Below are 24,708 nucleotides of genomic sequence, written 5' to 3' on the forward strand. Positions count from 1 at the left end.
TATTTATCTGTTTTCAAAACCAACACATAAATAAAAATGTTGTCATTTACAATGCCAATAGCTCTAACTTTTTCAAAGGCGAGACCGTTGCATTTTAAATGCTTGTTAATTTTTTCTAAGATTGTGTCCACATCAGGACCAAATAGAAAATCTGGGTTTACAGGCTGATTTAATAATGTGGTCTGCATCTCTTGTTTGAACCCTGAAATGCGCAACCAAGCATGCCTTCTGAGCATGACACTTGTGTTGATGGCCCTGGCTGCAGTGTCTGCTACATCTAGAGCACATTTAATGGATGCGTTGGATATCAGTTTCCCTTCCTGTATTAGAGTTTCCGCCCCTTCCTTGTAGGCATCAGGCAAATGTTGTAGCAGGTGTTATAATGTGCCCTTTCGTATCTTGCTAATAGGGCCTGTGTGTTGGAAATTCTCCAGATGTTAGCTGCTTGAGCAGCCACCCTTTTTCCAGAAGCTTCTAATACTTTAGACTCTTTGTGTGGAGTGGGAGCATCACCCGTAGTTTGGGAGTTGGCACGTTTACGAGCATTGGATACCACCAAAGAGTCCAACGGCAGCTGTCCCCGAATGTATGTAGGGTCCACAGGTGCCGGTCTGTATTTTAGTTCTATTCTGGGGTTAACAACCCTTGCTCTTGTGGTTTCCTTGAAGATGTCTCCAGCGTGTTTGAGGACACCCTTTAACATTGGCAATGTCTTAACTGATTTTTCAGAAGTGGAGAAAGTGTCAAACAAGAAATCCTCGTCAATTGGGTCAGCATGCTGGTCCACATCATGATTTTGTGCAGCCCTCTCTATTAACGCGTTAAACGCTGCTGTATCCTCTGTTGGCGAAGTTTTTACAGGGTAAGAAGGAGTATCAGGGATAGGTTGTGACTCCCCCTGGTCAATAGGGTCTGTCCAGGTGTGAGTCTGGTCCTCCTGCTCATCGCCTGCAGGGTAACTATATTGTTCATAATAGTCATACCCCATATCCTCATTAGAGCGTGTGGGTGAGCCTGCAGAAGTGTACTGGCTATAGTACCTTACAGCTTCAAAATGGACAGGTGAGGTTGAAGAATCCCTTTTCTTCTTCAGTGGGATTTTATATGACTCCAGAGGATTTTCCGACCTGATCTTTCTTTGATAAACCATAAGTTTACCTATGTCGGCGTCGATATGTAGTTTCGACTGATTATCATTGGAGGGCTCCTGGTACAGAACATCCTCTTCTAGTGGATGACTCCTTTTCCCAAGTGACACCGATTTGGTCGGTTCGATCCTTGCCTTCGGATCGATCACCTTAGGTCGTGCTGTGGGGGGCAGTCCGAACTTTATCGGCGGCTTTGTGCCCGATGTCGATATCGGACCGACGGACTTCACCTTGTCGTCGTGCTTTTGGCCTTGCATGGACTTTGGTGTCTGTTGGAGGCGCGCTCTTTTTCTTCGGTTCGACTTGCTCCTTCGAGGCGCCTTTAGGTTTCGGCTCGAGTGTTTTGCCGAGCTCTTGTTGTTCGACTCGGTGCCTCGGGTCGAGGGCTTTCCGAGACTCGAGTCCTTTGTTTGTGTCGCTGTCCGTGGACGCCGACCTCGTCGGTTCGACGTACTTGGCTTTAGTGATGGACTTCAGCGCACCAATCTTCGTCTTGACACCCTTTGTGGTCGACCCCGCAGGGTTGTCGACACTTGTCTTCGGCGTCGAGACTGATGTGGTCACACTCTTCGATCCGAGGACTGTTTTCAGCAGTTTCGGTTTTGTTATTGTCTCGATAGCTTTCGGTTTCGCTTTCTGTAGGGCGACCGATAGCTCGTGTGAGATATTCTTAGCCGGGCCGAGACGCGGGGCTATAGAATGTTTGTCAAGATCTTGGCTAAGGCCTTGTGACGATGCCTCTACCTGAGCCTTTGAAAGTCTTTGAGTGTCTTTTTGAGGCCCAGAACCCACTGCTGCGCCTGGTTCATCACTCGAGTCGTCATCGACGGCTCCGATGGGGGGACACGTCGTCCCTTACCTCTTCGACGTGTTCTTCCTCGACGCGTTCTTCTTCGTCTTCATAGTAGGTGGAGTCGTGCTCCGAACCTGGATCCGACGCTTGTTCCGGATCCTCAGTCTCGACGACCTCGTCGTCGTCTTCATCGAAGATATTCACCGGGTCGGGCGCTGGCTTCGTCATCGTTTGTCTTGCTGCACGTCGAAGTCGAAGCGTCTTCTTCGACCGGAATCGAGCACAAGCTAGACAGTTGTCCTCGTTGTGGTCGGGTGATGAGCACTTGTTGCACACCGGGTGGACATCGATGTGTGGGTATTTCGAGTTACAAAGGGGGCATCGTTTGAACGGGCTCCGTTCCATCGACTATCGGGCCTCTGGTGTCGAAAAGGCCACGCGGCTCTCCTCGACGTCCTGCTTCGAAAAGAACTGGAACAAGAACTCGGCACCGATCGAATTAACAATACAGACGACCCCGAAAGCCTTTTGGCTTTATAGAAAAGTTTCCCAACTTGAGTAAAGAAAAGTACATCCGAACTCAATGGCGGAAAAAAACAATCTGAGGATGGAGAGGATGCCCATGCGCACTGTAGTCCAGGGGAGGAGCCACCTATCTCGTGATACTTCGAAGACTCTTCCAGGACAACAATGTGCAATCATCCGGACCCAACACTAGGCGGCGATCTATGCACAAGATATGAATTCAGCAGCCCACATGCCTCGAACACCAGATTTCGTCCACTCCAATTGTCAATTAAAATGAGGCTCACACTTACGATGTATAAATACATACATTAAGCAGAACTTACAGGCTGCCAAATGAATGCTGCATAAATTGTCAATATTCTCTCATATACATTTTGTAAATGGCCATTAACGTCTGTTGTGCGTGTCACATAATGATAGGAGACCTTCAGAAATCAATTAAGAAAACAGGCTAATCCAAATAAGATTTGGAGATGCCAAACTGTAATTGGGAGAGTAAGGTAACAAATCAGAGCAGAAAGATCCTGACAATGCATTACTAATTAAAGGGCCAGTGAAAACCAATACCCCTTGTGGTAACAAGTAAAAACTCCAACTGCGGTCTGTTATCTCCAGATTGGCAATTGAGAACTTCAGAACCCTGTCTCACTGCAAGCTTGGTTTTCACTGTGAGGATATTTCATAATCATAAATAAATTAACTATCGCTGTTAAAAAGTAATTTAAACTTTCAAGGCTCCTAGAATTAATGTTTCCGTTTTGGGTTTGTTGCCTATTTTTTTAAAGCATCATCTTTGGTCTCAATCAGAAACGTCTGCGCCCAAGAGGGTGAACTTCACAAAGTACTGAGATCAATTAACTGACGGATAAATAAAGAGAGGCTACATTTCAAAAGACGTTGGTCCTTAGAGGAACAATGAAAAGTGATTTGGTTTCAGTATTGTATTTAAAACGCCCCAAAAATTACAAAAACTGTGTATCTTGTTTATTTACCAAATCCTTGACATTTGGAGCTACTTCTACTCGTGGTCGGAGGAGCTGCTAAAACAAACAGAACTTGTCTTAGTTCGTCCAAGGAGAGCAGCTCTATTGATGAAGATGTCTGTTTCTGTATCTGCAAGAAAGGCTTGTTGCTATAGCGAGTGAGAATGGGCACAACCGTCCTCAAGAGAACAGGGTACACGTGCCACTCCGTAAGTGGAGACCCTGATACTTAACACCAGTCTATGCAGAGCTGCAGAATAGAACTTAAAGCATTGAGACTTCACAGTCAACATTTAGTTCTCGCACGTCACGCTTAACAAAACAGCTTGACATGATAAGTTTATATTGCTCTTATTTTACCCAGCTGAATTTTTTGCCAATCACGAAAGCAGCTATGCCAGCTATGTCAAGAAAGGGACAAAGCAGAGAGACACTGCCCTTTTAGAACCACCCAACTAATCAAAAAGTAACAAGCACAGATTTATCTGGCTCCAAAGTTGGATCTGTCAGAATGGTCACTTGCTCAGAATCCTTACCTCCTCAGAAACATCCACCTTTGATAACGCCAACTGCACTTCCTCTTCTGTCATGTCCAAATCAAATTCTTTCTCCCAGTCCTCGCTGACATCAGTACTGGAGCCTAAAAGCAAAATTCATGTGAATCACAAAGGATGCAATTTGTACAAGTCTTACTGTGCTACATAGTCCATTCGATTCCAAATGCTGTCACCCCTCAAATCTCTTCTGCTTGCCCAGGCCCCCAAATATGCCAAGACTCCAAAAACCCTTCTTTTCGATTGGGGAATTTATTAACATTCCCAATGCAATTTTTCACTCGAAATTAATTCCTCCCCCACCGAGTGTGGACAAAGGGAACTCTTTGAGTCCTACTGGCGGAGAAGTGCAAGAAGCAGCAGTGAAGGTGGGACACAAGCAGCTGGCAACATAAAAACGGTGTCAAATTAGAGGACCAGTTCATGGTGGGGGTGATGCAAATACCATCTGGAAGGGTCATAACCTGATGGGGGCTAAAACACGGTAAGCTGAGCAAGAGAGATCAGCAGATGTAACATCTGTATTCATTATCTATCTATTTTATATACCACACACACATCCACAAAGACTTGGCACGGAAGTAAACTGCCGATGGACATATAGAGGTGGAGAAAACCATTTAGAAATGTTTCGGGAATAATCATGTATTCAATTTTTTCATGAACAGTAGGAGACAGGTGGTGGTTCTCAAATAAGCTGACAAAGGGGCACATCCGCCTCTGCTCTCCCTCTGAAATTTGGGAACCTTGTGATGGCCAGCCTCTCTCAGAGCACTTGAGGTCAAGTGCTAAATCAGACTGTTCCACTATTCCATATATCAAGGAATGTACTATTCACATTGCCTCCGACCTCTGGCCTCGACAGACAGTCAGTGCAGTTTCTTAAATGCGGAGGAAGGAGTAGTTTCTTACCTGTAACTCCAGTTCTGTAGTAGGGGTATCTCTGTTATAGTTATAATCTAGTGAATAGTCCCGCCCATGTGCGGGGACCCCGGAGCAATCAAAAATAATCTCTTAAGCTGTCTTCTTTGCAGTCCTGCATAGACACTCAAGAGAAAATTAAAGACAATAATGCAGCCTGTACCTGCAAGGCTACACTGGCCAATACTTCAACTTAAAGTGAAAAGGATAGCCAAATAAAAACAAATTTCACACATATTGCCAAGTTTCACCCATAGAGAAACTTCCCTTCACCAAAATCCATGAAATGATAGAGAGGAAGGGTTGGACAGACAAGCCCGATAGGCTGCCATTATGTGTCTGGAAAAGGGATACCGTGCCTTTAAGGAACTCTCCAGAGACCCTCGGTATCCAAGGATGCACAGCCAAAGTCCTTTTACTTTCAGTTGTTTTTGAAGGTGTATAAAGCAAGGCCTGTAGTATACAGTACATTATCATTTTCTCCACCGGGGTGGAGGGCGGGCGCTTATGACTATAACAGAGATACCCCTACTACAGAACTGGAGTTACAGGTAAGAAACTACTCCTTCTGTTGTAGGGGATCTCTGTGTATAGTCATAATCTAGTGAATAGAATGGCAAGCCCATCCCAACAAACCAATCCGGCGGTGGAGGAAAAAGACAACACTCCTACTGTGCAAACAGATTTCTCAAAGAAGCCTGCCCAACCTGAGCATCTGCCCTGCCATCAGAGTCCAGACAGTAGTGCTTCGCAAAAGTATGGACCGACTTCCAAGTGGCAGCCCTGCGGATATCTGCAATGGGAACATTACGTAGCAAAGCCGTTGTAGCTGCTTTGCCCCTGGTGGAATGGGCTTCAGGCTTACCCCCTAAGGTCTTGCTAGCTTTCTGATAACATAACTGGATACAGGACACAATCCACCTCGAAATTGACTGTTTTGAGGTGGCAAGACCAGTCCTGACCGACCAATAATTGACAAACAATTGGTCTGACCTATGAATATCCTTGGTCTTATCCAAGTAGAATTTCAACACCCTTCTGACATCCAGGGAATGAAGAGACCTTTCCGCTGGAGTGGAAGCATTTTGGAAAAACGTAGGTAAAGTTATAGTCTGAGTGACATGGAAATCCGAAATCACCTTAGGAAGGAACTTAGGGTGAGTACGCATCACAACCTTAGCAGCATTAAATACAGTATAAGGTTCTTGGCAACACATTGCCTGAATTTCACTCACCCTGCGGGCCGATGTAATGGCCACGAGGAAAGCCGCCTTCCATGATAAGTGCTGTAGTGAAGCCTTATGAATAGGTTCAAAAGGTTCCATCATCAACCTGGAGTCCGCTCCCATGAAGGCGAAGGACGCCGAACAGGAGGAAACACTTTCTTCAATCATTCCCAAAAATCTTTAATCACAGGAATCTGGAAGAAGGATGTCTGTGAAGGGCATTTCCTATACGCAGTTAATTCTGCGAGGTGAACCTTAATAGAATGGAAATTAAGGCCAGATTGAGCCAAATGCAAAAGGTATGGAAGAATGACATCTTCCTTGCAGGTCTCGGATCATAGTTCTTGGAAGTGCACCAGATACAGAACCTCTTCCACTTGTAGGCATAGGAAGTCCTAGTGGAAGGTCGCTTAGCCTCCTTGAGTATATACATGCAATCGTCAGGCAGATTCAGGTGTCCATATTGCACTATCTCAGGAGCCATGCCGTCAAACTCAATGATGAGAGGTTGGGGTGCATCATCTGCCCCCCGAACTTCATGAGAATGTCGGGCTGACACGGCAGCCGCAGGTGGGGTAGGAAAGACCTGTGAAGCAGGTCCGTGATCCACCACTGTCGGGGCGACTCTGGAGCAATGAGAATCATCCATGCTCTGGACTGAGACAGCTTGATGAGCACCGCCGGAATCAGGGGAATGGGTGGAAAAGCGTACAGACAGCTGTTCGGCCAGCTGATCCATAGTGCGTTCCCCAGAGTCCCCGGTTGGTAATTCCTGGAGGCGAAGTCTCTGCATTTTCTGTTTTCGGCAGTGGCGAACAGATCTATGTCTGGAGTGCCCCACCTGTCTGAGATGTCTCCTAGGACCTTGTCGTTTAGAACCCACCCGTGGTTTTCTTGCCCCAGCCTACTGAGTGCGTCCACCTGAGCATTCTGCACACCTGGCAGATGGGTAGCCATTATTGTCAGTCCTCTGGCTAGCAGCCAGTGCCAGATTGCCTGCGCTTCCTGTGACAGTGTGCGCAATCTCGAGCCCCCCTGCTTGTTGAGGCAATACATTGTGGTCGTATTGTCCATCTGTACAAGCAAGGAGTTGGTCTGGAAGGACGGATGAAAGGCCTTCAGTGCCAAGTGAACAGCGCTGAGTTCCAGGAAATTGATGTGATACGTGGATTCCGCCGGGGACCACGTACTCTGGATCTGTAGATGGTCTGAATGCGCTCCCCAGCCGTGGAGAGAAGCATCCGTGACTATAGTCTGAATGGGAATGTCCTTGTGAAATGGAACCCCTTTGAGGAAATTCTCTGCTGAGCACCACCATCTCAAGGACTGAGCGTGAATGGAGAGCCGGATCCTGTTGTCCCAGCTTCCCCGCTTCTGGTCCCACTGATCCTCCAGACATTCCTGCAGCGGCCTCATGTGGAGGCGTGCGTGTGGCGTGAGGAAGATGCAAGAGGCCATCGACCCCAGTAGAGAAGACACCGTCCTCACTGTCGTAGATGGAACAGCTATGAGAGCCGGAGCCTTCCAAAGGATCGTTAAGTGTCGCTCCTCCGAAGGAGACACGCTTGCTGAAAGAGTATAGATGGAGGCTCCCAAGTACTGAAGGCACTGGACAGGAGTCGGAACAGACTTAGACATGTTGATGTGCAACCCCAGCTGGTTCAACAGAATGGCCGTCCTGTTGAAGTGCAATTGCTCTTCCTGGAAGGCGGAGGCTTTGATTAACCAATCATCCAGGTACGGGTAGACGAAAACCTTGTTCTTTCTCAGGTGCGCTGCCACTACTGCCATGCATTTTGAAAAAGTCCTGGGTGCAGACTTCAGTCCAAACGGTAGTACGGTGTACTGATAGTGATTGGTGCCGACAAGAAAGCGCAGGAACTTCCGGTGTTTCCGTGCAATGGGCACATGGAAGTACGCATCCTGTAGATCTATTGCACAAAGCCAGTCTCCTCTTTGCAGCGGAGGATAAATCTGGTACAAAGACAGTATGCAAAACTTTTCCCTGTGAATCCATTTGTTTGCTTGTCGCAAATCCAGAATGGGCCTGAACTCGTTCTTGTCCTTCTTGCGCACCAGGAAGAACCGTGAGTAAAGACCCTTTCCCCTTTGAGACAAAGGGATGTCTTCTATCGCCCTTTTTCTTAACAGGGTATCGGCCTCCGCTTGGAACTGCGAGCGAACCGGTGGAATTGCTGGAGGCGGGCTGACAAAACGAAGACTGTATCCATTGCAAACAATATTCAGCACCCACTTGTCCTGAGTAATATTTCTCCACTCTGCCAGGTAATTCTGTATGCTTCCCCCCACGGAGCGGGTAACGGACGAGGGGGAAGTAGCACCTCAGGGCTTAGACCCAGCCGGGCCCTTGTTTGCCGAGGAGGACTGCTGGCCGCCTCTGCCCCTCTGCCGCTTTTGGAAAGGCTGCCGCTGGTACTGCTGCTGTTGTTGCTGCTGGCCAGCTTGACGACCTTGCCCTCATTTCTGAGACCCATACCTCCTCTGGAACGGAAGGAAGGACTTCCTTTGTTCCTTTGGTTTCTCCAAACCAACGGCCTTCAACGTCTCCACTTCTGCCTTCATGCGGGCCATCTCCTCATCCGCATGCGTACCGAAGAGAGTCGATACAGAGAACGGCAAATTTGCTGCACCTCCGGTTTGAGAGAGGTAAGGCACAACTAGGAATGGCGTCTTAAATTAATGCCATGGCAATAACCATGAGCCGCCAGGAGAGAGGCGTCCGCCACAGAGCTGATTACTTGGTTGGAGACCATCATGCCCTTGTTCAATATCTCCTGGAAGTCTTCCCTCCTATCCCTCGGCAGGAGCTCAATAAACTGTTGCAGAGACTCCCACAAGTCGCGGTCATAGCGACCCAAGAGTGCCGAGGCACTCGCCGCTTTCATTGAGGTGGCAGCCGTACCGCAAACCTTCTGTCCGGCTGAGTCCATCTGACGGCTCTCCTTGTCCGGAGGCACCGTAGAAGACGGAGCAGTAGCATGCTGTTTCTTGGCTGCTGTCACGATGACAGAATCCGTTACAGGATCCGACCTCAGGAATGCCGGATCAGAATCCGGGGGCCTGTACTTCTTTTGCAGCCGAGATGGAGCCGACTTCACCGAAGCTGGGGTCAGAATTCAGCTACATGGCCGGTTCCACCAGTCCTGGCACCAAGGGCAACTGAGATGAGAGAGAGATGCCGTTTGTGCAAAGTCTCAAAGATCACAGAGGTAGATGGTGTGGGTACCGTCAACCTGATCCCCAACTTCGCTGCCCCCCTCAGCAGCACCTCCTGAAATGTCACAATGTCGTCCACAGGTGACACTCTCGTAGGAGGGGAATCCTATAATGTTGGAGAATACCTCCGGTCACTCGAGGAGCCCGTCTAACGGGACCGCGACCTGTCCCTCCGATGGCGATGACGGGACCTTGCGGAGGAGCGGTGTCTACTGCGAGTGCGATCCCTTCCTCTAGACCTTGATCTAGATCTCCTGGGCCTCGCTGGAGCCGCCGGTTTTGGAGGCGGCGGAAGCGGAGGAGTCGGAGCCGGAACCTCAGGCCGAGGTTGTGGAGGTCGGGTGGCAGTGGAAGAGCAAGCAGGGGTGGTGTAGGAGGCGGTGGAAGCGGAGGAGGAGGAGGAATCTTTGCTGGAGGAGGAGGAAGCTGCGGAGAAGGCATCCTCGGGGGCAGCAGTGGAGGCGTAGGCGTCCTAGGCCTAGAAGGTGAGTAGGACTGACCACTGAGGCAGGGGACACTGTCCTGGGCCTTGAACGCCTTCTCGACGTCAATTTTACTTTCCTCGACATCTTCGACTTTCTACTTCTCGACGTCTATCTTCTAGACGTCGACGTCAAAGGTCTTCTCTTCGACGTCGACTTGTCTCTTCTTGACGTCGACCGTCGTGTCAACGTTGACGGTGAACGCCGGTACAGCCTCGACGGCGAGCACCGTCGCCTCCTGGATTCATCTCGACGTCGATGGTGTGTCGACGCCGGTGAAGTCCTCGACGACGACCTCGTCCGAGGTCTCGACGTCCTGCCCCTCGACGTCGAGCAGCGACGCCGATTGGACCCAGAGCCCTGGGTCGACGGGGAGCAGATGGTGGTCATACCTCTCGACGCTGACGTCGAAGCTATCGACGTCGACCGGGATCTGTGCCTTTTCTGTGCCTTTTCTTGACTGGGGAGCCCCCCAGAGGCCGAAGCACGGGCAGAGGACGATGACTGAGTCGCTCCATGCCCAGAAGTCCCACCTGGTTCTTCATGTCTCTTCTGTTCCAGTCCCTGGAGACAAATCTTCTCCCTGGCACGCAGGGTCCTCCTGGAGAAAGAATGACAGATATCACAGGAGTCAGGGACATGGGAGGAAGGGAGACAGAGTATACATACTCTGTGGGGGTCAGATTTAGCCTTCTTCCTACCACAATCAGGGCACTTGTCAAATAAAGCTGGCATTTTCGACAGAAAGGGGTGGTAAAACTGGTTAAAAAACACAGCAACTGGAAGAGGAAGAACCCAGACGTCGAGTGAAACACTCAAAACACTGGAAAAGTGCCAAAAATTGAAGAAATACCCAAAAAGGGAGAGCTCAATGCTCCAGGGTCCTGCTAGCAGGAGCCGGAAAAAAGAACTGAAAGTAAAATGACTTTGGCTGTGCATCCTGGGATACCGAGGGTCTCTGGAGAGTTCCTTAAAGGCACGGTATCCCTTTTCCAGACACATAATGGCAGCCTATGGGGGCTTGTCTGTCCAACTCTTCCTCTCTATCATTTCAAGGATTTTGGTGAAGGGAAGTTTCTCTATGGGTGAAACTTGAAATATGTGTGAAATTTGTTTTTATTTGGCTATCCTTTTCACTTTAATTTGAAGTATTGGCCAGTGTAGCCTTGTAATTATAGGCTGCATTATTTGTCTTTTATTTTCTCTTAAGTGTCTATGCATGACTGCAAAGAAGACAGCTTAAGAGACTATTTTTGATTGCTCCGGGGTCCCCGCACATGGGCGGGACTATTCACTAGATTATGACTATACACAGAGATCCCCTACTACAGAAGTACAAGAACATTTTGGGCCGCCATTTGCCATTTTCTGAGGGACTTTTTCAATCGGATTATCTGCAGCTTTTTCAATCGGGTTGTCTGCAGCTATGATAGAGCAGCTTTTGAAACACTTTCATGGAAATCCCATGCTGTAAGCACCCGATCAATGTATTAAGAATACCAGCTCTAAATCATAAGTCAAAGTTGAAACTTTCTTTTGTGTTGTAATTTGAAGCTGCAGTGACAGATGTCTGAAATACTGAATGCACAAGTTACTACTTGTGTAACGATATATCTGTAAGAGACATTAGTTAGTGATAGATTCCTTACCTTAGAATATCCCCAGGCGTCAGACTGGATCCGGACATTTTTGCGTAGCAATACCCCTGCGCGTCGGTAGGCGTCGTCCGCGGCTCCGCGTCCGTCGTCGGCGTAGTTAGCGCCGGAATGACATCGTCGGAGTACTTAGACGCCGCCCATGCGCGCTGACGTCAGTTCTGATACACAGCTTTTCCGCGCCAGATACGCAGAGCCATGATAGAACCAACACTGGTGCCAAGAAACTAGGGCCCTGAAAGGGGATGACCTTAACCCTAGATATCGGTTCGCAGAACGGGGAGGATGGGTGGGTCGGTAAGGAATCTATCACTAACTAATGTCTCTTACAGATATATCGTTACACAAGTAGTAACTTGTGCATCTGAAAGAGACACGTTAGTGATAGATTCCTTACCTTAGAATAGATACCCCAGCAATACCAACCCCGGTGGTGGGTCTGCGAACCAATAATTACATCAGAAAGTCCTGGAGGACGGAACGGCCAAAGAAGCCATCCCTCCGGACTTGACTGTCCAGGCAGTATTGTCGTGCGAACGTGTGCAACGAGGCCCACGTAGCTGCCTGGCAAATGTCCTGCAAGGGCACTCCCCGGCCCAGGGCAGTTGTAGTCGCCGTGGCCCGAGTGGAATGAGCCCTCAATCCAACAGGGGGCTCCTTCTTAGCCATGGATTAACATGCGTGGATACACAAGATGATCCACCGGGAGATGGTCCGCTTGTGTACCGCCTTCCCCTTCTTAGCGCCCACGTAACCAACAAAGAGTTGGTCATCCACCCGGAACTGGCGTGTGCGATCCAAATAAAATGAGAGCGCACGTTTTGGGTCCAGACGGTGGAGCCGCTCTTCCTCTTTAGAGGGATGCGGAGGCGGAAAGAAGGTTGGCAAGGTGATGGACTGCCCGATGTGGAAGGGTGAGACAACCTTGGGCAGGAAAGATGGCTTGGTAGGCAACACAACCTTGTCCGGATGGACAGAAAGGAAAGGTGGAGTACAAGAAAGGGCTTGGAGCTCACTCACTCTCCTGGCAGAGGTGACGGCAACCAGGAAAGCAGTCTTCAGAGTCAGAAGGCGAAGAGGACAGTTGTGAAGTGGCTCAAAGGGAGCGCACATCAGGAAAGTAAGAACAAGGTTCAAGTCCCACTGGGGCATCACGAAGGGAACAGGAGGGAACATGTGTGTGATGCCCTTAAGAAATCTGTTTACAATAGGGGACTTGAACAGAGAAGGCTGATCAGGTAGCCTCAAGAAGGCAGAAAGGGCAGAAAGGTAGCCCTTGACAGTGCCCAGAGCAGAGCCCTGCTGGGCAAGAGACAGAAGAAAGAGGAGAACCTCAGAAAGGGGGGCAGAGAGAGTGGGTCCACAGTCTTCGCTGTGCACCATGCCACAAATCTGTTCCACCTGCAGGCGTATACCGACTTTGTGGAGGGACGCCTGGCTGCCAGAATGACATTACAGACTTCGGGAGGCAAGTCAAATGGCCTCAACTGTCGCCGCTCAATCTCCAAGCTTGTAGGTGGAGACTGGACAGGTTCGGGTGGAGGACCGTCCCTTGCTGCTGCGACAGAAGGTCCTCCAGAAGAGGCAGACGAATCAGGGGATCGAGTGACATGCTGAGTAGCTCGGGATACCAGTATCTTCGTGCCCAGTCCGGAGCCACAAGGATAACCTGGGCCCGGTCGCGCCTGATCTTCTTCAGCACTCTGGGCAGAAGTGGTATAGGCGGAAAGGCGTACAATAGACCGCAACTCCACTCGCGACGAAAAGCGTCTCCGAGCGAGTGCCGCCTTGGAAATTCCAACGCGCAGAACTGATGACATTGCGCGTTCTCTTCGGTGGCGAATAGATCTAATCAAGGCTCTCCCCACTGCTGAAAGAGGCCTTGCGCCACGTCCGAGCTCAGACGCCATTCGTGATCCATCATGCACCGACGGCTGAGTTTGTCCGCCCTGGCATTCAGAGAACCTGCCAGGTGTTGAACCACCAGGGTCACGCCCTGGCGTTCCAGCCACTGCCAGAGGCGCAGAGCCTCCTGGCATAGGGTCCACGACCCCAGCCCGCCCTGTTTGTTGCAGTACCACATGGCGGTGGTGTTGTCTGTGAACACCTGCACTACACTCCCCCGGACAGAGGGGAGGAATGCCTTCAGTGCTAGACGAATCGCCCGTAACTCCAACAGGTTGATGTGGAGCCGGGCCTCTGCCGGAGACCAGAGTCCTCTGATCTCCGCCTCTTCCATGTGGCCACCCCAGCCCTGGAGGGACGCGTCCGTCACAACTACGTGCTCTGGGTGGGGCAGGGAGAGGGATCTGCCACTGACCCAATCGCGGTCCGTGAGCCACCACTGCAACTGTCTTGCAGTGCCCTCCGAGATCAAGACATGGTCGGACAAGTTGCCCTGATGCTGGGCCCACTGAAACTTCAGGTCCCACTGCAGAGCCCGCATCCGCCACCGGGCGTGACGCACCAGAAGGATGCAGGAGGCCATCAGTCCAGGAAGCCGCAGCGTCAACCTGACCGAGACTCGGGATAAAGGCTGGAAGATTGGAATCAGAGCCTGAATATCCCGAACCCGCTGTTCGGAAGGGTAAACCCGAAACTGCGCCGAGTCCAGAACAGCTCCGATGAAGAGGAGCTTCTGAGAGGGACACAGGTGCGACTTTGGCACATTGATGGAGAACCCCAGCAAGTGCAGGAGGTCGGCCGTAGTCTGGAGGTGGCTGACGACTGTCTGGGGCGAGCCCGCCTTCAACAACCAGTCATCGAGGTAGGGGAAGACCGACACCCCTAACCTGCGCAGATGAGCTGCGACCACCGCCATCACCTTCGTGAACACCCGTGGGGCGCTGGTAAGGCCGAAGGGGAGTAAGGTAAACTGAAATGCTTGTGGCCTACCGTGAACCGCAGGTAACGCCGGTGGGCCGGCAGGACGGGGATGTGAAAATAAGCGTCCTGCAAGTCCAACGCTACCATCCAGTCTCCGGGGTCCAGGGCAGCTAAGACCTGAGCCAAAGTCAGCATCTTGAACTTCTCTTGTCGGAGGAAGCCGTTGACGTTCCGTAGATCCAAGATAGGGCGCAGGCCCCCCTTCCTCTTCTTGGGCACCAGAAAGTAGTGGGAGTAACATCCACACCCTACTTCTGGCCCAGGAACGCGCTTGATGGCCCCTTTGGCCAAGAGGGCCGTGACTTCCTCTTGCAGAAGTTGCAAGTGATCCCCCGACACGCGGTGGAATTGCGGTTGCATGGCTGGAGGGGTCGCCTCGAAGGGGAGGGAGTAGCCCCTTCGGACGATTTGCAGCACCCACCTGTCCGACGTGACAGTGCGCCAGTGGGAGTGGTGATGGCGAACCCTGCCTCCCACAGGCGTCACATGGGCCTGAAAACTCGGAAGGTTTAGAGGCAGGTGCTGCGGAGGGAGGTGTGGACTGGCCTCGCCGCTGACCCCGACCGCCGCCACGGCGGTTTCCAGGGCCGCCACCGCGCTGCTGGGTATTCTGCGGTGCGTGGCTGGCAGCACGTGTGGGGACGCCCCTTCCGTGGCCACGAAAGGAGCGAAACGCACCCGATTGCTGGCGCGTGGCCGAAAGGCCTAAGGACTTGGCCATAGACCTGGAGTCCCTAAAGCGCTCCAGCGCATGGTCTGCCTTGTCGCCAAAAAGGCGACGGCCAGAAGAGTGGCCTGGACATCGGCCGAAAAGTTGGCGGACCTCAACCAGGCGTGGCGTCTAACTGCCACCGTCGTTGCCATCGCCCTGCCCAGTGAGTCCGTGGTATCCAGCCCACACCGGATAGAGTATCGTGCCGCATCTCGACCCTCCACAAGGGCTTGGGCGAGTTTAGCCCGGACCTCCTCCGGGCATTGTGGCAGCACGTCCGCAACCGTGTTCCACAGGGTGTGGGTGTAGCGGCCCAAGAGACACGCGGTATTAACAGACCGCAGTCCCAAACTCAGGGACGAGAACACCTTCTTTCCGAACTGTTCATATCTCTTGGATTCCCGATCGGGCGGGGCCGTCGGGAATGCGGTCTGGGAAGTGGAGGCCTGGATAACCAGGCTCTCGGGGGTGGGATGGGTGGACAAACAGCAAGGGTCGCCCGGAGCCGGGCGGTAGCGTCTGGCCACGTTCCTATCCACAGGCGGACCTGTGGCGGGCTTGGACCAAGTGCCCACAAGAACGTCACATAAGGCTTCATTAAACGGCAGCAGAGGCTCACTGGAGCTTGCCTGCGGTTTAGGAACCTCAGTGAGGAGGATAGTCCTCACGGCCGCAACGGGGAGCTCAAGGCCCAAGGCCTTGGATGCCCTCGTCAACACCACGCTATAAGCAGCCCCCTCCTCCGTAGCCACGGTGGGAGGGGAGACAAATCCAGTGTCTGGCGAGGTGTCAATACCACTGGCCTCCCCAAGCTCATATGTCCAGTCCTCTTGAGACTGGCATTCCTGTGCCAGAGGGTCCTCAGACCCCTCCCAATCACCTCCGTCACCAGTCTCCTGTAACCCAGGGTCAACAGACTGGGCCTCCTCATGGAAATAAAAATCTCCAAAGGCCGTCGGAAGCGGCGCCCAACGGCGCCGTTCCGGCGCCAGAGTCGGACCGAAGGGAAGATTGGGGACGGCGTCAACAATGGGCACCGGGGGCGACACCCTCGGGGCCGGTGAGGTCGTGAGGTCGACTGGCGATGACCCGGATCCGGAAGCGGATCCGGTGAGGTCCTGCGGTGCCGGGACCGAAGTCGCTGGCGGCGCCGGGGCCGAAACACCCGGCGGCGGCGGGGCCGAAGCGCCCGACCCGCTAGGCCCTCTAGCCGGGACCGCTGGGCCCGAAGGCGCCGCAGGACCCAGCTGAGGAGGGAGGGACCTCATGGCCATGAGGTACCGCTCGACCTCCTTCCTCGTCGCGCCGTGCCCAGGGACCCGAAGGTGTGGGGCAGGCGGCGACGCTTGCGTCTCTCTTAGAGCCGCGTGGGCGGTGTCGCCCGAACCCCCGGCCGCATCGTGCGAGCGTCGGGGTGGGTCGGAGGAGCGATGATGCCGCTCCGACCTCTCATGCCTCTTACCTGAGGACTTGGATCCCGACGACCGATGTCCACTCCCGGAGCTGCGAGGACTCCGACCCCGCGACCGGTCCCTCGACCTCCCGTGGCACCGGGACCTGGAATGGCGCGGGGCCGGCTGCCGGAGCTCGAGCCGCTTGCGGGACCGCTCCCGCCTAGCCTTTGACGTCAGGACCCGGCAGTCGGAGCAGGTGCGGTCGTCGTGGTCGAGGCCTAAGCACTTCAGGCACCGGCGATGGGGGTCAGTGACCGACATCAGTCGGTCGCACTTCGAAAAGGGCTTGAACCCGGGCATCCCTACCGGCACCGATTGAGTCGAAGACTCGAGTAGAGAAATGATCAAAAAGATCAAAAAGTTTAGTCAAAAAATGACTAGGGGAAGAGCTTCTCCGGATCTGCGCTAGCTGGCGCGGAAAAAAGAAGAACTGACGTCAGCGCGCATGGGCGGCGCCTAAGTACTCCAATGACGTCATTCCGGCTCTGCCGACGACGGACGCGGAGCCACGGACGACGCCTACCGACGCGCAGGGGTATTGCTACGCAAAAATTTCCAGATCCAGTCTGACGCCTGGGGATATTCTAAGGTAAGGAATCTATCACTAACGTGTCACTTTCAGATTCTCAAATTAGGCAATTAATCCACCTAAGTAGGAATGGTCCCAATGGCCAAAATGTATTAAACCAATAATCTGCATTGCCTGCGACCACGAGGACCTCCATTTTTTTTAGAGCAAATCTTTACCAGTTATTGTTTATTCACCTAATCACTGCCTCCATGCAGCTTTGGAACTAGGCTGGGGGAGCGGACAACCTAACTTGCTATCAAGGTGGAGGACAATCTAGGGCAGCATTCACACTCGGCATTCACACTCAAAAATAAAACCGAAACTCAGTCAAACAATTATATTTTTAGAAAAAAGTTTGGTGCTGAATCCCCAAATTGGGCCTGAGCCAGAGGAGCCCAGATGACAAGTCTTAAACGGAACACCACAGATTTTCACGTAGTTGTTTTATTCCCATGTCAGTCTTTTGTGCCTCAGGGTCATCCTTAGCAATACCACATACAATGAGGCATTGAGGCCTCAGGAACTGATGGAAGAAAGTAGAAGCAGCTCATTAGCAGTTCACCAATCACAATTAAAATACACATTCAGCTACCTGTGTAAGAAAACAAAAAACTCAAGATGGTTGCAGAGAGAAAAGGACCCCACCACTAGAGTCACAGATTAAAAAGGCAGGCTTAAAGAAATAATACTTTACTAACAATAAGCAATAAATCAACAATTATAACCAGTAATAACCTGCAAAAAGGTCTGGCACCCAAGATTACAGAAATGCCAGAGCCCAGTTTCATTACTGCTGTTTATAGACAAATAGTACCTCAATGTTCTTCCATGCTTCAGTGCTTGAAAAGATGGATAGCAGAAAGACAGAGCAATACGCTGTTTGGGGTAGAAAAGACTACGGATATGACGTAAGAACTACCGCCGATATGGCCAGCAATTCACAGATGCTTCGAGCAGAAGTGATAGCTACAATACAAGCTATGTCATTGTTTCAAAAGACAGACCCATCTGTTTAGACTTTATAAATTTAAGGCACCATGAAGAAGGTTTCGCTGTAGCATAACTTTGCCCTACATAGAATAAAATAGAAACTGAGAAAAAGCATTGGAGGAAACTAAATCATGGAAAACTAATTTAATGGAAAGACAATTTTATGGAAATAGCAATAAATCGAAAATGAAGGAAACAATTTTAAGGAAAAATTCAAACACACTTCGGTGAAGATCAGGAGTAGTGAGGTTGTGGGGGTCAGGGATGGGTGAGGTTTATGGACAATGAAGGTTTTTTAGGGTTCAGGGATATATAGAGATTGGGCATGGATGGCATTTAGGGTGGTGAGGGGTTTTAGGGTTCACAGATAAGTGCAGTTTAGGGGTGGTGAAGGGTTTTAGGGTTTAGGGATGTATGAAGTTCATGTGTAGTGACTTATTTTTAGGGATGAAGCATGTTTGGAGTTTAGGGTGGTGAGGGTTTTTTAGGGTTCATGGATGGGTGAAGTTTCAGGTTTAATTTTTTTTTTTTTTAAAGTGATTAGGCATGGATGGGTGAGGGGTGTTTAGGGTTTACAAATAGGTGGTGTTTCGGTGTGGTGATGGGTGGTGTGTCAAGACTTTTTAGGTTTTACTGATGGGTGGCGCTTCTGGCTGGTGAGTGTTTTTTAAGAGTCAGTGATGGGTTGAGCTTTGGGGTGGTGAAGGGTGGTTTGTATTCGGGAATGGGAGGAGTTTATGGGGGTGCGAGTCAGAAATAGGTGGATTTTTTATGTAGAAACAGCTTTTAAGGTTCATGGTTGGGGAAGTTTACGGGTGAGAAGGATTTTCGGGGTCATGAAGGGGTGGGTTTGAAGGGTGGTGAGGTTTTATTTTAGGGTTAAGGAATGAGTGGAGTTTGGGCAGGGGTGCAGCATTTTAAAGGCTCAGGGATGGATGGTGTTAAAGCGCAGAAAGATTTTTTTAGAGCTCAGGAATGGGTGGGGTTAAGGGTAATCTGGGGGGTTTAGGTTGAGAGATGGTTAGAGTGTAGGAGTAGAAAAGGCTTTAAGGTTCAGGGATGGGTGAAATTTAGGGGTATCAGATGGCTGGAGTTTAGTTGTGGTTATGAGTTTTTAGGGTTCAGTGGTCGGTGGAGGTTAGGATTAGAAAGGGCTTTTAGGGTTATTAGTGGAGTTAAGGGGTCAGAGATGAGTGAATTTTATGCATGGGGTGCCGTTTTTAGTTGACAGAGAGGGCTAGTGGTTAGGGTGGTGAGGGTTCAGCAAATTAAAAGCATCCAAAGTAATTGTTTCACAATGTAAAACATATGAATAAGAAATAATGTCCTCTGACATAAAGAACTGAAATAAATACCTTCAACAAATATATTTCTGAAATTAAGACCTACACCCATTTAATTCACACCTTAAAAAAATAAATAAGCAGAAGCAAAATTTCGAAAAAAACTGCCTATGAATTGGTTTCTATGAATTTGGTAGATGTCATTCATCCAGAAAATTTCCATTAAACTGCTTAGATGAAATGGTTGGTCAGTAATGGTATCCCATGAAATCTTGAACTACGAAATCGCATACAACCTCTACGTGGATCTTAATCAATTCTTCCATTCATTCAGTATGGAAAATTAAAAACCTTTGCATTGAAGGATTATCATGATCCAGAAACAGAGTCACAAAGTATAATTGAAGGGTAAAAAAAGCACTGAAAAAGTTAAAGGATTTAAGGTAGAATTTTAAATATAATATTTTGCTCAGCACACAAAAAATATTTTAGCTAGAAAACAGATTTTTTAAAAATGCATCTTTTTATATCTTCTTCAGAATTTCTATCCAGCCCTTGGGCAAACAAAACTTCAAGAGCACACTATCAAATGGAAACTCTGAGTTTAGAAAGAAAGAAATACGGTCCAGATTTGCAAAACGATATTGGCATTAACTTTCTGCATGGGTTTATGGGTTTTTGCAGTAAGTCTGAAATTTAGCAAAAATACCAATTTGTTCGAATGGCCTCTTTGGAATCACTCTGCTAAATGCAAACAGGAGGTGAATGCGCAAACATTGCTAACCAATCAAGAAAAAAAGCGTTACCCAGAGTATACTTCTGTGAGAACATCAGCAACAAGTCTATGCTGTTTGTATTTTCTCTCGTACCAAAGAGATTGGTTACCAGTAGCCTCATTTTCCAATACTATTCTCCAGTGGATGTAGGCTAAATTCCCATTGACATCATTCTTCTAGGTTATCTTTTACCTGTGCATGATTGTTTCCTTCCCTGAAGATACCCCTGCTTCAAGCAGCACAGATTCTGAATGGCTCAGTACCAGAACCCTTGACTTTCTGAGAGCCAATGAAAAAAATGTTGCATTATTTGCCGATAATGAAACAAGTGGTCCGTGACTGCTTTAGAGAAGAGTAAATTATATTTTATCATGTGTGTGTTGCTTAATTAAGTCAAACACTGGTAAGACATACCAAAAATGAACGCAACAACATACCCTGCTGTCTAAGATAGCATTTTTCAAAACGTACAGTTAATGTAACACACAAAAGCACCAAAGAATTGTTTACGTTCAGTATATTTAATTTCATATACTTGAAACAGATCAAAATTAATTAGACAAAAGGGAGGTACAAAGGTTGCTCAAGGGACGGGAGAAGAATGGATGTGCTCGTGATGGGTAGGGAAAAGTGAAAAAGTCACTAATATTCAGAGTTTATACATTTTTAATGCTTTGGCAATGGATTGGTAAAGAGACCAGTACAGAAAGGCCTGTCCCAAACAGATTATTTATAACATTTTTGTACAGTTTTTTGTAAATGCATAAATGCAACATCAAGCGATGGGGATGGGATATGATACAGGCCGTTGATGGGTGGGGTGCGCTGACGTTTCGACTCGGCTTGTGCATAGAGGGTGACTTATACCTCCGCTGCGAGTCTTCTTCAGGACTAAAGAGGGCGGGGGGGGCAACCTAATCCTGGTGCCACACAGGCATCTCAGGTAAACCACTGGAGGATTTGGCAAGGTTTATTTCCTTGGGATTTGGATGTCTGATTTTGCGAGGGTTCAATGTGAGAAGGTCCAGGTTGAGTAGAAGATTCTCATGGGAAACCTGCGAAAGTTCCAGTAGTGTGGTGAACCATGGTTGACAAGCCCAAGTTGGAGCTATGATAATTAGAGTGAGGGTGGTCTGCCTGAGCTTTCTGATCACAAATGGAAGTAGTGGGAGAGGCGGAAAAGCGTAGGCAAATGTCCCTGACCAGTTCATCCATACAGCACTGCCCTTGGATAGCGGGAACCTAGATGCAAAGTTTATGCATTTTGTGTTTTCTGGGTTTGCAAACAAGTCTATTTACGGAAATCCCCACTTGTGAAAGTATGGCAGGAGGACTTTGGGGTGGAGATCCCATTCGTGGACTTTTTGCTGCATCCTGCTGAGGAGGTCTCCAAATGGATTGTTTGTCCCTGGTATATGTTCTGCCAGGAGATGAATGTTGTGATGTACTGCTAAGCGCCATATAGTCTGGGCCAGGCGCGATAATAGCAGAGAGTGAGTCCCCTGCCCTGTTTTTGTAGATAGTACATGGTTATCATATTTTTTGTGCAGACTAGGACAACCTTGTTTTTCAGGTGAGGCAGGGATGCTTTCAATGATAGGTAAACAGCTTGAAGCTCTAGGTCATTTATGCAAAGACCCTGGTACTTGGAGTCCCATACACACGGAATTGTAGGATTTTGAAGGTGAGCTCCACATCCTTTCAGTTAAGCATCCGCTTTGAGAATGGCTTTGGGAACTAGGTGTAGAAACAGCCACCCCTTGGACAGGTTTTGTGAGTTCCACCACTGCAGAGTGGTGAGAGCGGCTGTCTACCAACACTTGATAGTGTAATTGACCCTATGACTTGCGTGTCCATTGGCATGAGGAGAGACATTCTTGTAGCGGTCTCATATGTAAACGGGCATGAGGGACTATTGTGATGCAGGATGCTATCATGCCTAAAGGACTATTGTGACTTGAAGACCAGTTTGAATCAGCTGGATCAGGGTCAGAATGTTTTGCATTCAGGCTGTATTTGGGTATGCTAACAGTGCGTACGGAACGTGGCCCCTGGATAAGGTTGGTTTTGGGATGGGTGTAGGAGGGATGTTTGTAAGCAGATAGTAAACCCTAGTTGATATAGTAGGTTGAGTGTTCCCTGTGTATGATGGCCGCAAACATTGGGAGCTGTTTGCCTTTATAAGCCAATTGTCTAAGTAAGGAAATACGAGAATGTTTTGTCTGCGCATATGTGCTGGCATTACAGCTAGGCATTTTGTGAATACCATAGTGTGGTGGGGTCTCCGAAGGGAAGAATTTTGAATTGTTAGGGCTTTCGTTGGAAGAGAAATGCAGGTATTTGCAGTGTGAGGGATGGATGGGTATATGAATGTAGGTGCCTTTTAGGCCGAATGCAGCCAGGAAGTCGCCCTTTTGCAGCAATGGTATTACTTCCTAAAGGGTAACAATGTGGAAATGTTCCGATAGGATAAAGAAATTTAGGGGCCTGGGGTCGAGAATTGGTTGAAGTGTGCCATCCATTTTTAGGAATGAGAAAGTATAGTGAATATACTCCTGTACCTTGATGTTGAAGTTGAACTGGGTCCATGGTTCCTTTGAGTATGAGAGAAGAAATCTCTTGTTTGAGGAGGTGTTGGTGATGTATGGATAGTTTGTGCTAGAGGATGGGATATTTGGAGGAGTGGTAATAATCTCCAGACAGTTACCATGTTGGATAATATCCAACAGCCATTGATCTGTTTTGATGGATTTCCATGCTGTGTAAAAGGTTTAAGACGTCCCCCAACTCGTGTTAGATGTTGAGGGGAACGTTTAGTGTTTGTATTTGCAGTACACATAGAATTCCCGCAACTGTGGGCTTTGTTATTGTTGTCTCTACATGAGCTTGTGTAGAAGGTTTTAGATGTGTACAACTGTCCTTGGATTTTGTAGGAGGAACCTGTATTGTTCATAGAGGCAGATCTGGCACTGTTTGAAAGCTGGATGACGAAAAGACCAAGTAGGAGGTTGGAGGGCCCCCATAGATTTTGCTACCCCAGTGTCAAGATTTTACGGGGTCTTTAAAAAGGACATCTGCAAGACGTAACACTCCTTTGAGCATTGGTAAATATAGAGATCCTCATTGAGAAGTATTGAGGGTCTCAAAGAGGAAGTCATCCTCAATAGGGTCCTGATGTAGTGGCACCTGGCCGAAGAATCATCTGTTGGGGAAGGGCGTGCAGGATAGAGATCTGAATCTGTATCGGTATCCCTTTGTGGCCATATATATCATTGGCATCCCATGGGTACTCAGGATGTGTGTCCTCTCCCATATTATCATTGACTTCTAATATTGCTGAATGTGGTGAGAAATAGTCTTCTTTAGATTGGTGTGGTGAAGTGGGTGGTGGAGTGGAGGGTGAAGGTGGTGTTGGTGAAATTGAAGAGGTAGGAAGAGGAATGTGTAAAGGGTTAGTGGCAATGTCCTTTTTTTCCTTTAAAGAGGTGGAGCTGCAGCATCAACAGCCTCTTCAAATGACAATTGTCTCTTAGAGGGTTATGGCGTTGCAGATTGGAGAATAATTTTCTTCCGAGCTGAATTTGCAACGTTTTTACCTCAAATAGAGCCACTCATGCATACTTTTGAGAATTGTCTCTGGTGGTGTTTTCAGATCAAAGTTGTAGCATTTTGGTGCCAGCAGAGTTTAGTTTTCGGTGCCGATAAGGTTGGTGCCGAAGCACTGTGCCTTCTATCTTTTGTACCGAACCTAATGTCCGATGCATCAGTGCCGAATCTGATATGGTGGAGGTGGAGCCCTATAGATTGGATAATGTTTCGGCCCAGAGTTCGAGGGCAGGGCGTCCGAGTCTGTAGTTCAGTGCGCTATGGCTTTTATGCAGTGGCAGCCTGTTAGCAGGATTATCGGTCAGAGCTGATTTTTGGGGCTTCGTAACGGGGGCAGGTGTATTCATGTTCCAACTCTTTTCAGAGGACTCCAGGATGACTGGATCTTACTCAGCCTCTGACTCGGTTTCGTGGATGGGAAGCTTCCTCCTGGGATGTTGAGGCTTCTTCTTCTTCTTCTTCATCCTGTCGACCAAATACGTCGGGTCTGTTGTCCGTTTGTCTGAACTGCATTTTGAGTCGCTGTGCTCGCCGGTCCTGAAGAGTCTTTGTCGAACAACTGACATAAATTACAGACTGAATGCAGGTTGGTGTGAGGGTATTTAGAATGAGAATTCGGACAGAAGCAGAATGGAGCATCAGCAGCTAATTTTTAGGTTATAGCTGATAAATTGGAAACAGGCCAGCTGGGCGTTTCCTGTAGGCCGTCAAGGCGAGCTGAAGAACCCAAAGCATAAAATTGTTCTTATTCGCGGAAAGCAAGAATGACTATGCAATCGGGACAATACCGTTGAGAAGGGATCTTCTGATGAACAAGAGGGAGCCCGAAAGGATCCCGTACCGGAGCATGAGAGAGTACATTTGAACCTCTCGGTGGAAAGTAACAATTTAACAATGGAGCCG

General features: G+C 49.1%; 1 protein-coding gene across 1 annotated transcript in view; it reads right to left on the reverse strand.

Annotated features, from left to right (window-relative positions):
- BSDC1 (BSD domain containing 1) overlaps positions 1-24,708 on the reverse strand; it is a 257,488-nt gene that overhangs the window by 62,823 nt on the left and 169,957 nt on the right. Inside the window, exon 10 of the mRNA XM_078680725.1 lies at positions 3,989-4,092. Coding sequence (XP_078536851.1) covers positions 3,989-4,092 — 104 coding nt within the window. The remainder of the gene's footprint in view (positions 1-3,988; positions 4,093-24,708) is intronic.

Source organism: Lissotriton helveticus, chromosome 3_1, assembly GCF_964261635.1.
Source record: "Lissotriton helveticus chromosome 3_1, aLisHel1.1, whole genome shotgun sequence".
Lineage (NCBI taxonomy): Eukaryota > Metazoa > Chordata > Amphibia > Caudata > Salamandridae > Lissotriton > Lissotriton helveticus.